This window comes from Hemiscyllium ocellatum, chromosome 39 (assembly GCF_020745735.1).
Source record: "Hemiscyllium ocellatum isolate sHemOce1 chromosome 39, sHemOce1.pat.X.cur, whole genome shotgun sequence".
Lineage (NCBI taxonomy): Eukaryota > Metazoa > Chordata > Chondrichthyes > Orectolobiformes > Hemiscylliidae > Hemiscyllium > Hemiscyllium ocellatum.
Window position 1 is genome coordinate 6,871,243 of NC_083439.1, and position 22,389 is coordinate 6,893,631.

Consider the following 22,389-nt stretch of genomic DNA (forward strand, 5'->3'; position numbering starts at 1 on the left):
ATCCCTCAGGATCTTATGTTTTAAATGAAGAGTGATCTGATCATCTAAACTTCAATGGATATAGACTCAGCCATCATAAGATAACCACTTCATCCCAGGAATCAGTTAATTGAATCTTATTGGAGCCACTTCTACTACAATTATACCCGTTCAAGAAGGTGACCAAAACTGCACATAGAACTTCACAGAGGGGTTTACAAAGCTTTCAGACTTAGAGGAAAGTTTGACCACTAAGCTAAAGTTGATGGATAAAACCATTTTCTTTTGAGATTATGCAAAGTACTTTGACTATTTACATTTCCCAAGTTTGCTCATGTAGTTCAATGAGTGGAGTAAGATTTGCACCAATACATGCATCTACAGACTATGTTTCCAAGTGAGGTGCATCAGTTTCTTAAAAAAAACTTCAATGACTGAGAATATAATTCCTAAACTTAAATGGTGTATTAGCTGGAATATTACTGTTATGATAAATTCTTTCCCTGGGGACATGGGATATTGGTGAGCAGAAATCAAAAAGATATTACTAATTTCAAAACCGACTTGAAATATTTGCCTAGGTAGACACAGCACAGTATGCTGACACTGCCCAGTTTTACTTCACGAACACATTTCTTGATACTTTCAGAGCCTCTCAATTGGCAGACTACTTGTCTGACATGGACTTGTAGACAAAAAAGGAAGTTATTCAAACTAAATACAGGGAAAAATCAAAATCATTGGACTTCTGTGCTTGGAAAAAACTTTGGAAGACTCAAAACTTTGTTTCTCTCCCCACAGATGCTGCCAGACGAGCCAAGTTTTTATGGTTGTAAGTTTGCTCGTTGAGTTGGTAGGTTTGTTCTCAGATGTTTCGTCACCATGCTAGGTAACACCATCAGTTAGCCTCTGTTGAAGCGCTGGTGTTCTGTCCCACTTTCTATTTGTGTGTCTTGGTCTGTTGAGGAGGGTGAACCGACAATGATATCACCCACCTTAACCGACCGAGACACATAAATAAAAAGTGGAACAGAACACCAGCACTTCAACAGAGGCTCACTGTTGATGTTACCTAGCATGATAACAAAACATCTGGGAACAAACCTAACAGCTCAGTGAGCAAACTTACAACCTGAACTTCAAACTAATCTACAAATCTTCTTAAAAATTGCAAATCAAGTTTTTATTTCAGCTCCTCAGCATCCACAGTGCCTTGCTTTTACAACTGTCTTTTGTCTCTGCCACAAACTGCTCACTAATTAAAAACTCCATCCCTCTTCCCCAGCAAACAGAAAGGTGAAGCAGGCTGTTTGCAATTTTAGTTACACACTGGCCCTAATCTTCCAACCACATATCCACATGGTAATAAGTGTCATCAGTGACCATCTACATAACACAGTTTGAGATCACCTCTACCATGGGAGGACTGGGGATGGGAACACGAGAATGGGGGGGGGGGAAGAAAGACAAGGGGGAGGGAAAGAAGGGGAGGTGGGAGAGGGAAAGAAGGGGAAGATATAAACGAGGAATGGAGTAATCCCCGTCGAGAATGTGGTGCTGGAAAATTACAGCAGGTCAGGCAGCATCCGAGGAGCAGGAGAATCGACGTTTCGGGCCGGAGCCCTTCATCCGGAATGAGGCTGGGTGCCGAGGGGGGTGAGAAGCTGATAAGCCTCATTCCGGATGAAGGGCTCCGGCCCGAAACGTCGATTCTCCTGCTTCTCGGATGCTGCCTGACCTGCTGTGCTTTTCCAGCACCCAAACTCTCGCCTCTGACCTGCAGTCCTCACTTTCTCCTGGAGTGACCCGCATCCAGGGGAGACAGGCCGGCCTGCCTCCCCCCATTCCCCCCATATCCCCATCCCCGTCCCAGCGCTGGCAGCACCAAGGCCGCCTCCGACCGCCGGCATGTCAGGCCTGCCCTCCAGCTCGGAAGGCCCGGTTTCCTGCCCAGCAGCCCCGGGAGCTCCCGCTCACCTTTCACTAGCGTCTCCTCCACAAAACCAGGGCAGCAGCTGACAAGCAAAACGCTGGGAACCTCCATTCCAACTCGACTCGGGGGCCCGACGCTCAACTCTGACCTCTCACCCCGAGCAGCCGCCGGGGTCAAAGGCGTCTCACTTCCCCCTCCCCGGAGCTCGCCCTTTCCCTCCAAACCGCACCATACAGGCGTCGGCAATTAAGTCTATCACTCCTAATGCCACATCTCACTGTTGGGGAGCCTCGGTTTTATTTATCCGCGCTCTCGTTTCTTTCATTTCGGCCTCCGGGCAGGGTGAGGAATGTACCATTGTGCCTGGGGGGGGGGGGGTCGACTAGCTGTCATCGCGTGCAAGCGTGAGCAAGAAACAATTCAATGAATGGCATGAGGTTTACCTGTATATTAATTATTCTGTAACCTTGGAATAGCAATGGAGATTGCTAGCTGTGAGAATGGGTAACTTCGTATTCACCGTTCGGTTATTTATCTCCCTATTTGCATGTAGTCGAGGCTGTGTTCAGTTGCCATGGGAACCCAGGCAGGCCAGGAGGATGACAACAGGCAATGGAGGGATGGTGAGAGCTGGAAGACACTCAACTGTCCCCCACAACATGGCAAGCAGTAACACTGATGTGGGACACATATTGGTCAAGGTACTTAAAAAGGAAGGTTTTATTTCTTCTTTAAAAGCGAACCAAAGCCTTTAAGTGCCAATTAAGCTGAACGTTTCATAAACAAAGGCAGAAATTGCTGGGGAAACTCAGCAGGTCTGGCAGCATCTGTGGGAGTGAACTCAGAGGAAAAAGTGAGGTCTGCAGATCACAGCTGAAAATGTGTTGCTGGAAAAGCGCAGCAGGTCAGGCAGCATCCAAGGAGCAGGAAATTCGACGTTTCGGGCATAAGCCCTTCATCAGAATCAACCTATTGTGACTGTCCACCAGGACAGGCTGAAATGTTTTGTTGTCTGGAAGGATTGACTCAAAGGCAGTTTTCGAAAGGGCGCTACCAATTAAATGGATTGCATTTCAGTAGCATCCCCCCTCACAACCACAACATATCCCAAAGCACTTTAAAACCAGTGAAACGACTGTTGAAGTGCAGTTACTTCTGCCACATGGCAGCCAGTTTGCGCATAGTGATCTCCCACAAATTGGGAGGAGATAATAAAATTTCAAAATTGCAGAAGAAACTCGGCAGATTTGGCAGCATCTGCAGAGAGAGAAACAAGGTTTACATTTTGTGTTGAGTTCTGAAGAAGGTCGCTGGACTCGAAATGTTAACTCTGCTCTCTCTCCACAGATGCAGCCAGACCTGCTGAATTTCTCCAGGAATTTCATTTTTTGTTTCTGACTTCCAGCATCAGTTGTTTATTTTATTTTAGCAATGAGATAATAACAGGTTAATCTGTTTTCATGAGGAAGTCATATTAGAGTTGAGAGGTTAACTCTGCTTTTCTCACCATAGCTGTTATCAGACCTATTAAGTTTCTCCAGTCTTTTCTGTGTTTGCTGCAGGAAAAAGTGGATTGAAAGGTAAATATTGGACAGGACATTTGGAGGAGTTTCAGTGTTCTCCCATGGATCTTTTACATCTGTCTGAGATAAAACATTTAATATTTTGTCTAAAATATCACACCTCTAACTATACAGCACTGGAGAATCAGATTAGATTACCTACTGTGTGGAAATAGACCCTTATTAGATTAGACTTACAGTGTGGAACAGGCCCTTCGGCCCAACAAGTCCACACCGACCCGCCGAAGCGAAACCCACCCATACCCCTACATTACCCCTTACCTAACACTACGGGCAATTTAGCATGGCCAATTCACCTGACCCGCACATTTTTGGACTGTGGGAGGAAACCGGAGCACCCGGAGGAAACCCACGCAGACACGGGGAGAACGTGCAAACTCCACACAGTCAATCGCCTGAGTCGGGAATTGAACCCGGGTCTTCAGGCGCTGTGAGGCAGCAGTGCTAACCACTGTGCCACCGTGCCGCCCACTTCAGCCCAAACTGACCCTCCAAAGAGTGACCCATCCAGACCCATTTCCCTCGGATGAACACTATGGGCAATTTGACATGGCCAGTTCATCTTTGGACTGTGGGAGGAAACCAAAACACCTGGAGGAAACGCACACAGACACAGGGAGAATGTGCTAACTCCACACAGACAGTCACCCGAGGCTGGAATCAAACCTGGGACCCTGGCGCTGTGAGGCAACAGTGCTTGGCGCTGTGAGGCAACAGTGCTAACCACTGTGCCATCGTGCTGCCTTGAATTTTGTCTTCAAGTCCAGCTCCAGGACAAAATTCTCTGACTAGGTAAGAGTTAATCCAATCCAGTGATCGCCTTAAAGAGGGAACTGGATAAATACTTGAACAGGAAATTACAACTCTATGTGAAAGAACTGTGAGTTTGGAACTAACTGAATAATGAATAAAGAATACAGGCAAAATGAGCTGAATGGTTCCTTTCTATGCCGTATCATTCTATGTTGCCAATACTGGGTTTGTACCAGAGGATTTCCGATTTAACCACACAGAATAAGCAGTTTCATCATAATTGTGCATTATACAATGTATTATTTAATATTGGCCAATTTCCAGTGTTATTATACGTGGGAAATGATGACAAATTGTGTTAAAAATGAAGGGGAGAGTAGGATTAGAATGCAGGATATGGACATTCAGATGCAGTTTAGTTGCCGATTTAAATTCATATATTTTTATTTAAAACATTTCTATGGAGTATTATTTAAGAAAAAATATGCAGAGGAGGTGAAGACTAACTACCTGACTCAAGTGAACGTTGGGGCATATGCATAAGAGGAAAAGATAAATGAAGACAAATGAAGATCCCATACAGATAGAAATACAGGTTATTGGTGAGACAACACCTGATATTTTGCGCAGTTTTGTTCTCCCTACCAAAGACAGGGTCTACTGACCATGAAGGAATGTAGCCAAAGTTCACTAGGCCAGGAAGGGTTCAGCTGGGCTTGTGTTCACTGGAGTTTAGAAGCATGAGAGGGTATCTTATTGAAACATAATTTTAACAGTACTGGACAGACTAGATGCAGTATCAATATTTTCCTTGGTTGGGACACCCAGAATCAGGAGTCACGGTCTCAGGATATCGGGTAGGACTGAGATGAGGCAACATTTCTTAATCAGAATGTGGTCAACCTCAGAAGGCCGTGGAGGCCCTGTCACTGTGCATATGCAAGGTGGAAAGAATTTTATTTAGATATTAAAGGCAGCAAGGTGTATGGAGAGGAAATAGTAATATGGAGAATCGGCCATTGTCTTATTGAAGGATGTCCAAAGTGCTAAATGGCCTACTCCTGTTCCCAGTTTCTATAATTCAGCCCCTATTTTAAAGCTTTTCCTTATTTTTATACGATAAAATTACTGTAGTTCATGTTTCAGGGAAATGGAGTAGGTTGGTGGGATGTAACCTGAAGATGTTAAAGAACATAAAGCATTATATGTTTGGATTACTATTTGGTAAATGTAACATTTGTAATTTTAATCAGCTACTTTGCAATCACTCTGATAGAAGCTGTTTAAATGATACATTTAGACTTCCAGAAGGCATTCGACAGAGTACCTCACAAAAGGTGTTGGAGGTGGTATTCAGCATAGACAGAGATTTGGCTAATGGACAAGAAACAGTGAGTGGGGACAAGGCATTCTTTTTCAAATTGGTGACCTGTATTCAGTGGGTTCTCCAGAGGTCAGTTCTGGAACCGCAATTACATACATTAATGACTTAGAGTAAGCAAGTGAATATACTGCAGCCAAATTTGCAGACAACACTAATAGATGGAAAACCAAGTAGCAAGAGGTATACAAACAGTTTAGAGAGATGTTGATAGGGAAACTAAGTTGGCAAAAATTTAGCAAATGGAGTATAATGTGGGTACATGTGAAGTTGTTCATTTTAGAAGGGAGAACAAAAGAGCATAATATTATTTAAATTGAGAAAAATACACAGAAAGCTGCAACACCAATGGACTTGGGAATACTTGTGCATTAAACACCGAAAACAAGCACACAGATGCAGCAGGAATTAGGAAGGCTTATGGAATTCTGGCCCTTATTTAAAGAGAGTTGGTGTGTAAGAGTCTCACTGCATCTTTACAAGGTGCTAGTGGGACAACATCTAGAGTATTGTGAGCAGTTTGGTTCCCTCATTTAAGAAAATAAATTATTGGTGGCAGTTCAGAGAAAGTTCATTGGAATGATCTGGTGTGGAGGGATTGTCTTATGAGCAAAGGCTAAAAAGGCTGAGAATCCTCTCATTCTAAACCCTAGTGAATAGTGATCCCATTGAAGTATATAGGATTCTTAAGGGACTTGAAAAGGTAAATGCTGAGAAGATGTATCCCCTCATGGGAGGAATTTTTTTTTCCCTCAGTGAGTTGTGAGTTTTTGGAACTCCTTGTCACAGAGAGCTGTGAGGCAGAGTCCTTGTGTATAATTCAGGCTGCATTAGATTTTTGATCAGTCGGGGAACGAAGGGCAGGAACGTGGATATGAGGAGTGTCTGATCAACCACGATCCTATTGAATGGCAGAACAGGCTCAAGGGGCTGAATGGCCCATTACTGTTCCTGTTTCTTATGGTCTTTCCAGCAAAAAAAATTAGAGTTACAGGGAAATGGAGACCAATAGGACTAATTCGTATTTTTTAAATATTGGTAAAGTATGATGAGTCAAATGGCCTTTCTCTGTAAATATTTCCTGGCCAATGTTTATCATTGTTGTGGTTCTGTTCGCCGAGCTGGGAATCTTCTCACAAACTTTGAATGTTTATCATTTTATGAAAATCCCAAAACTAAACCCCACATATTTTCTGGTCCTTATATTGCTGTTGAGGGGGAAATTTAGGTCTCAATAACTTGCCTTGATATGTATAAAAGGGATACACTTAAGAAAGCTGTCTGCAATTGATATGGGGGCGAGTTTCGGCCAACTGTTCTTGAGAGTCACAATACTAAATTTCTGTAAGCTGACACAGTTTGAGGTTAATTCAAGGCTAGTGTTAAATTATGACTGTTTGGATCGGCAACTGCTTTTAAATCCCAACATCCTTGCCTTAGAACAAGCCCATGTTGTCAAAGCCAAAGAAAACAGCAAGGAATTACTGTCTTTTTCTTTATATATTTTAAATGTGCATGTTGAATGGCTATTTGAAATAACACTCCAGGTAGTCTTGTTGGAATGATTTCCTCTGTGCATTATTTGCAGTAAGATCATTAGTGGATTTTTATAAACACACTTTTAATTTCACATTACAGAGTGCTCAGAGGAAATCTCCTGCTATTTGGGAGATTGGCAGTAAATTGGCCACATTAGACTATGCATTTGGCGCTGAGCTGACCAGCATCAAAAGTGCAGATTTAGAACTACTAAAGCCTCTTGGTGTAGCACACTACTCACTAACTATGTTAAAATTACCAAGGCACTTGATGGGATAACTCATGATATCAATGGAATATGGGTATAGTTTGATATTATTTCACAGCTACATCTAAAGACCTGTGTTTCTTGATAGAATCCATTATCACAATGCAACATTTGAACATAATATTGCTTGTGTTTTAGGTTCAAGAGGATCTTCAAGAGCTGAAAGAGAAAATCTCACACATTACAATACATGGTGAAACCACAACAGTGGACATTCAAACACTTGAAACAGCCATTCGTAGGACTGAAATGGGCCTAAAGGTCAGTGGAATTAAAGATGCTGGGTGCTTTAGCAAATTAAGAAGTAAGATTTAATAATTAACTAATAATAGGACGTATACAATAAATGGTAGGGCCCTGGGGAACATTGCCGAATAAAGAGACCTAGATGTGCAGGTGCATAGTTCCTCGAAAGTGGAGTCACAAGGAGACAGGGTGTGAAGAGGCATTTGACACATTTGCCTTCATTGGTCAGTGCCTTGAGTATAGGAGTTGGGATGTCATCATGCGGCTGTACAGGACATTGGTGAGGCCACTTTTATAAAACTGCCTTCACTTCTGGTCTCTCTGCTGTAGGAAGGATGTTGTTAAACTTGAAAAGATTCAGAAGACATTTACAAGGCTGTTGCTGGGATTGGAAGATATGAGCTATAGTGAGAGGCTAAATAGTCTGGAGCTTTTTTCATTGGAGAGTCAGAGGCTGAGGGCTGACCTTATAGAGATTTATAAAATCATCAGGGGCATGTATTGAATGAATAGCTAGCTCTTTTTCCCAGGGTGGGGTTGTCCAAAACTAGAGGGCATAGGTTAAGGTGAGAGGGGAAAAATTTAAAAGGAACCCGAGGGGCAACCTTTTCCAGCAGAGTGTAATGCAAGTATGGAACAAGCTGCAAGAGCAGATAGTGGAAGCAGGTACAAATATAAAATTTAAAAGGCATCTGGATTGGTACAGGAGTGGGGAAGAGTTTAGAGGGACATGGGCCAAATGCTGGCAAATTGGATTAGATCAGCTTAGGATAGCTAGTCATCAAGGATGATTTGGAGCTGAAAATGTGTTGCTGGAAAAGCGCAGCAGGTCAGGCAGCATCCAAGGAACAGGAAATACGACGTTTAGGGCACAAGCCCTTCATCAGGATTCTTGATGAAGGGCTTGTGCCTGAAACATTGAATTTCCTGTTCCTTGGATGCTGCCTGACCTGCTGCGCTTTTCCAGCAACACATTTTCAGCTCTGATCTCCAGCATCTGCAGACCTCACTTTTTACTTAAGGATGATTTGGACCCAAGGATCTGTTTCTGTACTGTATAACTCTGACTCTATTGCCTTAAATGTAAGATGATGTTTAGTAGAGATGTGGAAAGTCATAAAGAGTTTAAATAGAATTAATAAACTGTGACAGTGGCTGGAAGGTTGTCAACAAGAGGGCACAGATTCAAAACAATGGCAAATAAACCAGAAGCAACAGAATCAACCTTTTATGTAATAAGTAGTTAATATTTGGAATATACTGCCTCATCGGATGATGGAATAGATTCCATATTAGCTCCCAAAAAGAATATTGGGTACATATGTGAAAGATAAAAAAAGGCAAAACTGTGTTGAAATAGCCAAGAAACTAACAGGATTGTTGTTTAAAAAAAAAAGTGGAATTAATGCATTGAGTGGCAATGTTTTGTGTTGTAGCAGTCTCTGATTTTGTAACTAATTTTAATGAATTTTAATGGCCATGTTATGGCACACAACAGAGGTAGGTGGAACTTGAACCCAGACCTTTCTGTTCTATGATTTCATAAGTTTCGTATTTCTTCCAGACAATTAGTGGCCAGGAATATCTCTGGGAAAGAATAAATAACGAGGCATTCTTTATGACTGTAGATTTGAATTGTTTTAAAATTAGAGTCGTGAATTCTGCTTCCAAGTGAGATATGATACACTTTTTAATATATTTGAGGTTTTCAAAGGTGCACTGCATCCAAACCAGAGCTGGGAGAAGCCAAGTTTTGTCTGCATACACAATGTTTTCAGTAGTTAAAAAAAAAGTGACAAGCTGAAGGGCAAACCACCTCCCCCTGCTGGTTTGACAAGGAATTAAAATGTATAATTAATGGACGAAACAACATGATTGAGAAAAGCAGATTAGGTACAATGTGTTCACAGGTTAGTAAAAATGTTCGTTTGTACAGGAACAAAGGGGTATTTTCTATGTGCTCCTTACACAATTACAGAGCTAAACAGTGGTGCTATGAAACTGAAATTGTTACTTTGTCCCCCCCCCCCGGCCAGTGCCACCAAAATTAATATTCTTGGCCTAAATTTGATTATTTTTAAGAAAATCTGTTTCTATTGCAGAAATAAAACTAATTTGAAAAGTACTACCATATTTATGAATTTGCAAAAAAGCTGTATGATTATTTTACAGTTCGCTGTACGTTTGTACACATCAGCTTCAAACCAGGGGAAAGATTTGATCTGCATGCCATGGATAGTGACATTGTAAATGTGTTTGAAAAGATCACAAAAGTGCTCTTTCTGTCAGAAGACTACAGGTTTGATTGCAGGAGGTGGTACAATTGATACAGTAAGCTGCAGCATTCTTGTGTTAGGAGTTAAAATACTGCAACTTCTGAAATCCAGTGACATCTGCTGCAGCTGAAAATAGGACTGAGTTGTGGCCCCCTCCCCCACACTATCACCATCCTAACACCAATTGCTGATGAGCTCTCAAACACTTGCTGTCTGAGCTCACATGTGAAGAATGGCCATTTGCTTGGGCAAAATGCCATGAAAGCACATCCTAGTCTAGGGTAGCACCTTCAGGAGAGGCAAATGGCAAATTATAGGTGAAAAAGAGAGTTATTTTATAAATAGTGAACCAATGAATTTTACATTAATCACACATTATTTTCTTCCTCAGATGAATGCATGATCATGACTCATTTGTGATTTATCTAGTAAAGTATGGTTTAAATATATTTCTGAAACATGCATAATAACAGGACTACTGAGATCACACTGTCTATCATTTGCATTCCTTTTTGCAAATTATGGTTCTTATTCTTTTTTTAAATCGTGACACACTGTTTTTCTACAGTGAGAGCATCACAGCAGCCTTCCTAAGTCTTCAAATTGACATTATTTCAGAGCTACTTTTAACTGCAATGAAAATTGCTTTTATTTGATTGAGAACTGTGATAGCATGTACGTGTTTCCTTTCTATATTGTAGTAGTATAAGTTAATTCTTAAACCACTCAAACAACAGCTAATTTATATTCATAGCGTAGAATCTGGCCTCTTTGCTCCCAGAGCTCCTAGCCCTAACCCTAATCTGAGGATAACAAGGAGAAAAAAATAAGCCATCACTCAAGGGCCTTGCTATTGATCATTACCCGGTAATTGATATTGAAAAGTTTAAGTCATCCAAAACAAGTATTTTCATCCTTGTTCTCAAGTCCATCCATGACCTTTTTTATCTTTCTAACATCCTCCAATTCTATAACCTCTGTGATCTCTGAAGTCCTTCAACTGTAGTCTCTTGTGCTGTCATTATCTTCAGCTCCTAAGCACTCAAATTCATTCCCTAAGCCTTTCCACCACTCCACATGTATCTTCTCCATTAAGATACTTCTTAAAACCTACTTGTTGACTTTGTTTGCTCTCATATCATTTTATACCAAATTTAATTTGATAATACTTGTGAAACACCATGGGACATTTTACTACACTAAATATGTTGTATTTTAATGTAAGTTGGTGGTGTGTTAATGCCAAATGAGCTGAAGATCAAGCAGGCTGCCCAGTTGTTGTAATATCCTGGCAGCACTCAATATTAAGACACATATGACAATGGCCACTTGCATGAGATACTGAGCCCATAAAATAACTTGACATCTTTCTGAAATAAGAAAAGTGTATAGTAAATCTAATAGATGGAGCATGAGGCAAATCTTCACGTTACACTGTTAAATTATTTTAAGAACTCCTTAATTTTTGGCGGGGATAGATATGGGAGACTCTGGGGAGGCATTCATAAATATTTTCTAAGCTTTGTTTTACAAACTTAAATGATCTCTAATAAGCCATTTCAATCTACAGTTCCAGAAATTGTACTGCAGCAGGAGCCTGATTTTCCCATATTTAAATCAACATTGTTAATTATTGAATCAACTAGAGTAGCACGTAATATAACAAGTTTTAGCATAATGAAACACCATTTTCTTAACATGTTGATGCAATTATTGTGAGTTGGCTTACACAGTGTTCTACAGTAATGTGCATTGTTATAATTAATCTGTTGGCATGGTTGCCAATTCTAATATGGCACAATTATATAGTTCAAGATCAGGGTGGTTTGTTTATAGTGCTAAGTAAGAGATAAGAAACATTATGAAGCACAAGTAATGATTAAGTATTATAAAAGCTTGTATTTCAAAATAGAAACAAAACTGCATTGAATACTGATGTAAGTGTTCTGCAATTTTATTTCTGCACTAAACACATTAATTGTAGTTATGTTAACTGTGTTTTGAACTTGATAACAACTACATTTCAAGTACAATCTGCTCTCCATTTTGTGAAAAAGATATAGACACATGGAAACAAGACAAAACAACGTTTAGGGGAATAATACCAAAACTGAGAGGCTACACTAAGAAAGATTAAATAGGTTGGCAGTTTTTCTCCAGAGGGCAAACTGAGGGGTTATCTGATCGAGATCTTCAAGATTATTTAAGCATCTGATAAGATGGCTACAAATGAAGTTGTTTTTACCCGCAAATATGACCAGACCAAAGACCATAAATATAAGATGACCACTAATAGTTCAAGAGAAATGTCCTTATCCAGAGAGTGGTTAGGATGTAAAACTAGCAACCAAAGTGAGTAGTTGAGGTGAAGATCATAAATATGTTTCAGGATAAGCTAGCTAAGTACGGGAGGGAGAAAGGAATAGTAAATTATCTGATGAGTTAGATGAAGCTAGAAGTGTGGGAGAAAACCCACATAGAGCACAAATGTCAACAAAACTCTGTTATATCTGCTTCTCTAGAAAATATAGTATTTTATAAAGGACAGTCCTGATGAAGAGCTTATGCTCGAAATGTCAACTCTCCTGCTCCTCGGACGCTGCCTGACTGGCTGTGTTTTTCCAGTGCCACACTTTTTGACCTCCCTTACATACCCACTGACCCCTTTTTTTCAGTTCATCAGGTATTGGGGAAACCCATTCCAAGTCTTTTTATCTTAAAATTCTGTTTGACATATTTAATCGTTATATCTCAATCTCACCTTCACTTGTATTGTTCAATTTGAGTGATGGCTAGGGTTTTTGCCCATTCCGCTTTGTGTTAGGCAATTCAGTTAGCTAAATCTTAAAATAACAGGCCTTCTCAATGACATTTCACATGGAGAGTCAAGACTCTGTAATCTAAAATGAAAAGAGATTAGAGATAGGACAATAGTGCACCAAGATAGTGTGAATGAGTTCACTTTTCCAAATCATTCATTGCATCCCTTTTAATTTTCATGTTCACATAACTGTAGAAATAAAAGCAGCTCACCTGGTGATAACAATTTGCTTTGCTGCAAAGTGCTTAGCACTGCTGCCTCACAGTGCCAGGACCTGGGTTCAATTCTACTCTTGGGTGACCATCTGTGTGGAGTTTGTCTGTTTTCCCCAAGTCTACATGGGTTTCCTCCCATTGTCTAAAGATGAGCAGATTAGATAGGTTGGCTATGCTAAATTGTTCTTAATATCCAGGGATGTGCAGCTAGGTGGATTAGCCAAAGGAAATGCAGGATTACAGGGGTAGGGTAGTGAAGTGAGTCTAGGTGAAGTGGGATGCTCTCTGGAGGGTCAGTGTTGACTCGATGGCCAAATGACCTGCATCCACACTGTAGAGATTCTATGACTCTGTAGTGTTTCTGGTGGGGAGAAGGTGTATTTATAGAAAAGTAATTTTATGTAAATAATTTCCATTCTAATTGTAAGCATAAAAGCTGTGAACTGTGCATAGGCAAAAGATTTGGATTATATAAACTGAATCTGAAAAATGTACCATTTTAAGTTAAGGTGATGATTTCCAATAAAACAGACAACATAAAGCCATTTATCTTGGATGGTTATAGTGTGGTGCTTAATGGTACCAGTGGTGCATGTTAAGCCCCTATCTTGGTTGAAGTATATTTTTTGGAGCCAGCCTTGTCATCTTGTTCATATCATGGAGTCACGGAAAGCCTGCTAACAATGCAGATGTGTGAAGATCTGTGATGAACAAAATTTAGGCCACTGAAGATGCAACATGCAGAGAGAAAATAAAGGCTCAATCCCATAATCATTCCTTTCCTGTCTAATCTTTTGGCTATTATTTGAAGTTGACTGGAAAAGAACAAGGCATTCTATTTTGGAGACCTCAGACTTTTATGAATCAAAGAAAACTGTCAGAATCTAGTTTTGAAATTAAAAGAAAGGAGAATGTGTACATAGTATTTTCATTGATGCCAGCATTTCTCACAGTGCATAGTATCAAGCTATTATCAGTGACCTATGCAAACCAAAACAGATTTGATTTAAAAATAAATTCTGAGTTGCCACTTGCTGAACAAAGTTTGTTATGTTGCAGAGTCATGCAGCAGAATACCTTAATGTAATCAATAACCAAGTGTTGACCCTTCCTGCTTTGGAATACAAAGATATGTCAGCTGCACACACTTTACCTGCGTAAGTACTGTGACTCATTTTGTTAATCCCAATCCAACTCACTATCTTTAAATGCCTAAATAGTGGCAGTGTTATTCATTATTGTGGATAAAAACATGAACAGGTAATACTCTGGAAATAGTCAACAGGTCAGGTGCAACTGTGGAGAAAAACATTGTGGGCATTTCAGGCCAATGACCATTCATTGGAATTGAAGAGAGATAAAAATGTAACATGTTTTTAGTTCAGGTTTCCTGCATGGACTGTATTTTGCTTTTGTTGTAGAGACAGGCATATAATTGGTTTTTAATTCAAATTTCTAGTATTTTATTTTTAGTGGACAAAATTCTGGCCTGTCCTAATTTATAGAAAGGCATTCAAGGTTTAGTTTCCCTATCTCATGGACTGCTTTGTGATGCCATCAATCAGAGCATCTCCATGCATCCAGGAGAGACAGCATTGGAACTAACAGAAGCCAGAATACAGGACTGACTTGACAACTGAAAAATTCCTGTTTTTTTAGAAAATGGGTGAGTACTTTGAATGAGAATTCACTACTTTTTCTATCTCGAATTCGTCTTCAAACAAGACATTACTTATCACTAAACCTATGTTCTGATGCAGACTATTTGACCTGAAATGTTAATTCTACATCTTTTTTCTCCACAGTTGCTACTCAACTTCATGAGTGTTTCCAGCATTTGTTTGTTTTTGTTCCAGGTTTCAACCAACTGCAGTATTTTTTTGTTACATGAAGTTATCAGCTTGTTTGGGTAGATAACACAGGTTGAAACATAATATAATTGAGGAGATGGGATTTTGTGAATATAATTAAAGTATCATCTCGGTGGTTGAGTTGTCAAGGAAAATCCCATTCATGCAACGATTACTGATCTTGGTAAGTTATATGTTTTCTGGAGGATTGTTGGCTCCAAAGTACATGCCATGAATTGAGCATGCGTGGGCCTCAGGGAATGATAGGACCAGATTTCATCTTAGATGCCCTACCCACCCTCGTATTTGAATAGTCTGTTAGTATTTATTGTTGCGACTCACACAGATAAAATGGGTGACTTGTGTGAAGATTAGTATCTGGCAATAAATCCAATGTCAATGACTGAAGGAGAGAGGAATAAAAATAACTGAAAAAAAATAGATATTTAAAGATGGAGAAATTCAAAAAATTCAAAATTATAAGGTGAAAAAATAGAACTTAAACATAAATGTGCACCTTCAGAGGTGTTAAATGGAGTCTGCAGATCCCAATGCTTCATTGTTCACCCTCATTATTCATGACGCTAGAAGGAAATACTTTATGGTATAAACTATTTCTTGCCACAAAAAAATCATATAATGAATCAGTGCTTTTGTAATTTATTTTCATCTAGTCCTGTTTCAATGGGTGTCAACAAAATAATAAAGAAGCCTGTTGTCTACCCATCTTTGAACAAAAAGCACCATGGTATCCAGCTATGGAATGCACCTGAACATATCTCCCCTGGAACACAAGTAAGTTCGTCATCTATCATGTTCTTACTGATTAGATTTTATATGAATATATTAGAAAAACTGCAATGTTTTCTTTTTTTCCCCAAGAGTAGCATTAAGTTAAAAGTCATTGGCCTCTCTTACAGATTATTAGACAATCAGATGTGAGTGAATATGAAACATGTATCCATCATTTACAGTCATACACTAAGGCTGATGTAGGAAGAAATAAAGAGATTTAAGTATTCTGTTGTATCGATCTGCAGAGTTTCTTGACCAATGCTGTTCAGCAATAGCTAGAGCAAAAAGAATACCAATGTGTATGTAAAAGACAAAAGACAAAGCGTGCTATTTTGACCTTGTATGAGACCTTGCTTCTGTTCAAATTCTGTGTTCAGTGTGGCTACCTATATGGTGGATGATTGTGAAATATTTGTAAAGGAAACATTGGCTGGAGACGGAGCCATAATACTATAATGTTAATCCTTTGACTCATATTCCCTTTGAACATGGGTTGGGCAAGGTGTCAGTGATTTATCATGGTGAGAAGGTGGTTGGAATAGGTTTCTCTCCAACAAACATTGACCTTATGATTCTTCTTGTTCCTCAAAATACATGCATCTTACAACAAATGTGCAAAATTTGACTTGAAAATGTTTTCTTTAGAAGTAAACAATTTTCAATAATATTTCACTGACCAACAAATTGCTCACTGATTATCAGTTTACATTCCAATCGACCACCTGCCTCTATGATATCATTAGAGTCTTGGTCAAATTCCAGCAATGGGATGTGTGTGATTGTCCTTGAAACCAAGGTTATGTTTCATTGAGAGTGGCACCAAGGGTTTATTGACAATTTATACTCACTATGGATGAAGAGGACTAGACTTCAGTTGCTGGACGCATACCTGAGTCAAAAGTTGTTGCAGACCAATCATCTCAGCTCTATGACATTGCTGCAGGAAAATTTCAGGGCAGTTCCCTGGATCCAATTAATTTTCAATGACCTTGTCATTCACCACTAAGTCAGAAACAAAGGTTGTAACCTGATGGTTTTAAACATTTGTAAATCCTCAGATAATGAAATATAGTTTGCCCACATGCAGCAAGTCTTGAATAACATCCACGCTTGGAACATTCATGCCACACAAGTGTCAGGCAATGACCATCTCTAAATAAGAGCATGTCTAAACATTTCTCTAAAATACTCAAAGTCTCTAAGTAGCAACACCCCTGGGGCCATCATTGACCAAAATCTTAACTTGACCAGTCACAACAATGCTATAGTTGTTGGAGCAAGTCAAAGGCTGGGTATTTTGCTTTCTGTGGGCAACTACAGGTCGTTAATGAATTCTGACCTTACCAGTGTTGCCCCAATTCCTAGGAAGAATATTTAAAATAAATCTCCTTACATTTCTTAAAAATGATAGGTATACTGGACTGCAAGATTAAAGCCATTCAATTCCTTGTGATATCTTATCTTTCTTCAGATGAGATACTTTCTTTAGAGTCAATCAGAATCATTACTATTCAACAAATCCTCCAATTTCTCAGTTCTGTGTTCTTAGTTGCTGGCTTTTACTGATCTTAAGCTTGGATGACAGTTGAGCCAAGACTTTGGATGAGGGCAAAATCAAGCTCAAATGTGATGTTCTGATTCAAGATTCCATCACTGTTATGATGAAATGATAGCTTGGTGTGAGAGTGAAGTGTTGCTAATAAATCCCAGAATTAATCCATAACTTTTGGAGAGGACAGAAAATTAGGAAGAAAAGGTAAACTAAGCCCACCATTCTACTTTACAGAAGAGTTGAAGTCATTCCATCTGTGCAGGCTTGAAACGATTTGCATTAATTTTAGCTGCAGTACCATTATATTTATACCTGTGCAGTATGAAGACCAACAATAACATTAATTGCTCATTTCGACAAGTGAAAAAAAGCTGTTCGGAGATATTTTTGAAAACTCGGATGAGCAGAATCTATATTAAAGTGACTGATTTTGCCCAATTGTATTAAACATCAAACCTACACATCTACATATTACTGCACAGTTTTAGCTACTTACGTACTTGAAAATGCAATAAGAAAAATTGAATTTCCCGTCTGAACCAGTCATTTATAGCTTATTAGCATATGTTAGTGTTCACAGACTCTAAAAGGCTTTAGGTTGTTTTACCAGCACGAAATTACATCATTTGGCAGCAATAGAAAACAAGTCATATTTTTGCCTCCAAGCTATTAGTTTATTTCATAACACACATCTGAAACAAGGTTGGAGTGAAAATGTAATCATGCTACCTTATTGTACTGTAAATACAGGACTGTGCAGTCATGTATAGCAGAATTTGATTCCTTATATATTCACCAAAGAAAGGTTTGGTGTGATAGATTAATGTACTTTGTTATAATAATGGAAAGGAAGGGCTGTAATTCCATGTTCATTCTGATGTTATTTGAATGTGTTTATATTTATGTGTGCATAGAGAGAGCGCATTTATATTTCTGTTTGTTGGTCCGGGTCCTTCTTCATCTTTGCCTTCACGTTCATCCCTTTGCTGATCCTCTAGGGTGAGTGTAATGCACTCCCCATTTGCAGACTTCTTCCATAGCTGCATTGACTAATTAGCAAGAAGTTCGTGATTGCAGAGCATTGAGAAGCTTATTTGATTTACCCGTTCTCTTAGCCTCTGTTGAGCACATCCAACATCAGTATGGTTTGGGCCAGAAGTGACAACTTTAATTTGCATAGTGCCTTTCAAATGATCAATGTCCTAAGGAGCTACGAAAGGGATATTAGCAGACATCAAATCAGAATAGACAAGCTATTAAAGAAAATGGCTAAAACTATATAGGCTTCAAATGGTCTTTTGATGAGACAGAGAGATGAAAACGATGGCATATGGATAAGGTTTGACACGAAAATTCTGGGGTGTGTGGGATATCAGGAGAAAGTCATAATTGTCAGGTCTCTGGCACTGTGGCTCAGAAGGGAAGGGGGAGAATAGAAAAGCGCTAGTGGTAGGGAGCTCAATAGTTAGACGGATTGACAGGAGATTTAGTGGTCAGAAACGGGACCCCCAGAAGGTATGTTGCCTCCCAGGTGCCAGGATCCAGGATATTTCTGATCGGGTTTACAAGATTCTGAAGAGGGAGGGTGAGCAGCCAGAAATGTTGTACATAATGGACCAATGACGTAGCCAGAAAAGGGATTGCAGATCTGAAAAGTGACTACAGAGAGTTAAGACGGATGCTGAAGAGCAGGACAAGTAGAGTAGTGTTCTCAGGTTTGCTACTGGTGCCACGAAACAGGTGAGGAACAGTCAGCGAGTGCAGCTTAACACGTGGCTGCGCAGGCTGGTGCAGGAGGGAGGCCTTCAGATACTTAAACCATTGGGATACCTTCTGGGGAAGGTGGGACCTGTACATAAAGAACGGATTGCACCTGAACTGGAGGGACACAAATGTCCTGGTTGGGAGATTTACTTGAGTGGTTCGAGAGGGTTTAAACTAGTTTGGTGGGTGGTGGGAACCGGAACTACACATATAAGGTGGGGGGGTGGGCGTTGGTAGTTGTAGATGAGGCAGTGACAGGATGTAGTGATTCTATCGGGAAGGTTTTCATGTGATGGAACAAAGGGTTGGCAAAGTGTGTCTGCTTTAATGCAAGGAGTGTCAGAAATAAGAGTGATGAACTTAGAGCATGGATCAGTACCTGGGACTATGATGTTGTGGCCATAACGGAGACATGGATTTCACAGAGGCAGAAATGCTTGCTAGATGTTCCAGCATTTAGAACATTTAAAAAGAACAGGGAAGGAGGAAAAAGAGGAGGGAGTGTAGCATTGCTAATCAGAGAGTGCATCACAACTACAGAAATGAAGATTGTCAAGGAAGGTTTGTTTACTGAGTCAGTATGGGTGGAAGTTAGGAACAGCAAAGGAGCAGTCACCTCATGGAGGTCTTCTACAGACCCCTAATAGTAACAGGGAGATTGAAGAACTCATAGGCCAGCAGATTTTGAAAAAGTGCAGATGTAGCAGGTTGTTGTGATGGGTAACTTCAACTTTCCAAATATCAATTGAAACCTCCTTAGTGCAGATGGTTTGGATGGAGCCGTTTTTGTCAGGTGTATTCAGGAGGGTTTCCTTACTCAGTATATAGATAGGCCAACGAGGGGAGAGGCCATTTTAAATTTGGTGCTTGGTAATAAGCCAGGACAAGTGTCAGATCTCACAGTGAGAGAACACTTTGGTGACAGTGACCACAACTGCCTCACATTTACCATAGCCATGAAGAGGCAAAGGCGCAGTTCCCAGAGGAAAATATTTAATTGGGGAAAAGGAAATTATGACGTGATCAGACAGGAGTTGGGAAGTACAGATTGGGAGCAATTGTTCCACAGAAAGTGCACAACAGACATGTGGAGACTGTTTAAGGAGCAGTTGTTGTGAGTGATGCATAAATTTGTTCCTCTGAGACAGGCAAGAAGGGGTGAGATTAAGGAATCTTGAATGATGAGAACAGAGGCGCTTCTCATCAAAAGGAAGAAGGCAGCTTATATAAGGTGGAGGAAGCAAGGGTCTAGCACAGCATTAGAGGATTACAAGCTTGCTAGGAATGAGCTCAAAAGAGGCTGAGGAGAGCCAGGAGGGGGCACAAAAAGACTTGGCAGGAAGGATTAGGGAGAACCCAAAGGCGTTTTGCTCATACATGAGGAATAAGAGAATGATCAGGGAGAAGGAAGGGCTGATCAAGGATTGCATTGGGAACTTGTGCATGGCGTCTAAGCAGATCGGGGAAGCCCTAAATGAGTCTTTTGCTTCAGTTTTAACTAAGGGAATGAAACTTTGAGGAGTGGGGAAACAAGCTTGAACAGATCGAGATTGAGGAAGTTAATGTGCTTGAAATGTTGGCAAACATTAAGATTGATAAGTCCCCAGGCCCAGACCAGATTTATCCTAGGTTGCTCCAGGAAGTGGGAAAGAAGGTTGCTAGGCCACTGGCGAAGATCTTTGCTTCCTCATTCTCCATGGGAGTCGGACTGGAGGATTGGAGGGAGGCGAATGCTATTCCTCTTTTCAAGAAGAGGAATTGGGAAATCCCTGGCAATTACAGACCAGTCAGTCTTTCTTCTGCGGTCAGCAAGCTTTTGGAAAGAATTCTGAGGGATACGATTTATAACCATTGGGAAAAGCATAGCGTGATTAAAGGCAGTCAGCGTGGCTTTGTGAAATGCAGGCCATGCCTCACAAATTTTATACAGTTCTTTGAGGAGGTGACGAGACATCTCGACAAAGGTCGAGCAGTGGATGTGGTGTACATGGACTTCAACATGATATTTGACAAGGGTCCCCACAGTAGGCTCATTCATGAAGTCAGGAGGTTTGGGATACAGAGAGATTTGGCTATCTGGATTCAGAATTGGTTGGCTGACAGAAGGCAGAGAGTGGTTGTAGATGGAAAGTATTCTGCCTGGACATCAGTGGTGAATAGCATCCCGCAGTGCTTTGTTCTTGGGCCTATGCGCTTTGTAGTTTTTATAAATGACTTGGATGAGGATGTTGAGGACTAAGTTAGTAAGTTTGCTGATGACACAAAGGTTGGAGGTGCCGTTAATAGTATTGAGGGCTATTGCAGGCTGCAGTACGATGTTGACAACATGCAGAGCTGGGCTGAGAAATGGCAAAATGAAGTTCAACCTGGATAAATGCGAAGTGATGCATTTTGGAAAGTTGAACTTGAATGCTGAAGTTTGGATGAAAAACAGGATTCTTGGCAGTGTAGAGGAACAGTTGGATCTAGGTGTTCTAGTGCATAGATCTCTCAAAGTTGCCACCCAAGTGAATATGGTTGTTAAGAAAGCATTTGGTGTTGTGGCTTTCATTAACAGAGAGATCGAGTTTAAGAGCTGTGAGGTTTTGCTGCAACTTTACAAAACCCTGGTGAGGCCACACTTGGAATATTGTGTCAAGTTTTGGTTGCCCAATTATAGGAGGGATGTGGAGGCTTCCGAGAGGATGCAGCGGAGGTTTACCAGGATGCTGCCTGAACTGGAGGGCTTTCTTACGAGCTCTGACTTTTCTCTCTGGAGAGAAGGAGGAAAAGAGATGACCTGATTGAGGTGTACAAGGTAATGAGAGGCATGGATAGAGTCGCTAGCCAGACTTTTCCCCAGGGCAGGACTGACTGCCACGAGAGGTCATAGTTTTAAGGTGTTAGAAGGAAGGTATAGAGGGGACATCAGAGGTAGGTTCTTCACACAGAGAGTTGTGAGCGCACGGAATGCGTTGCCAGCGGTAGTGTTGGAAGCAGAATCATTAGGGACATTTAAGCAACTGTTGGGTGTGCGCATGGACAGCAGTGAATTAAGGGGAGCGTAGGTTAGGTTATTTGATTTTAGATTAGAATTAATCCTCGGCACAACATCATGGGCTGAAGGGCCTGTACTTTTCCGTGTTCTATGTTCTATGTGGTAGCTGAGGCTTTGCAGTCAATAATAAATGGTAGACTCATGTATAGGGTTGAGTGAACATCTCTCTACATTTACAGCAGCATGATGGACTCAACTAAGTTAGTTATTTTCAATTTTCTTTCTTTGTAAGCACGCAGCACACTATTTAGTTTCTCATGTCACCATACCCCACAAGAATTAAACATATTACCATTGTCCTTTTCTGCATGGCTGTCTGGTATAAAAGTAGATAATCAAATAATCATTAGGTTTTGCATGCAAGCCAGGTTACACTATCTGCACGTTGTGGTATTTT

At 40.4% G+C, this 22,389-nt stretch overlaps 2 protein-coding genes across 2 annotated transcripts in view; one reads left to right on the forward strand and one right to left on the reverse strand.

Moving 5' to 3' along the window:
* The window catches only part of aagab (alpha and gamma adaptin binding protein), a 43,005-nt gene extending 40,781 nt beyond the window's left edge, over positions 1 to 2,224 (reverse strand). The window contains exon 1 of the mRNA XM_060853096.1: positions 1,957 to 2,224. Within this exon, the coding sequence (XP_060709079.1) occupies positions 1,957 to 2,023 (67 nt within the window). The 5' untranslated portion in view covers positions 2,024 to 2,224. The remainder of the gene's footprint in view (positions 1 to 1,956) is intronic.
* Positions 2,225 to 2,571: 347 nt separating this feature from the next.
* Positions 2,572 to 22,389, forward strand: part of iqch (IQ motif containing H) — a 160,730-nt gene continuing 140,912 nt past the window's right edge. Inside the window, exons 1-4 of the mRNA XM_060852845.1 lie at positions 2,572 to 2,613; positions 7,575 to 7,697; positions 14,054 to 14,151; positions 15,519 to 15,639. Of these exons, the coding sequence (XP_060708828.1) occupies positions 2,572 to 2,613; positions 7,575 to 7,697; positions 14,054 to 14,151; positions 15,519 to 15,639 (384 nt within the window). The remainder of the gene's footprint in view (positions 2,614 to 7,574; positions 7,698 to 14,053; positions 14,152 to 15,518; positions 15,640 to 22,389) is intronic.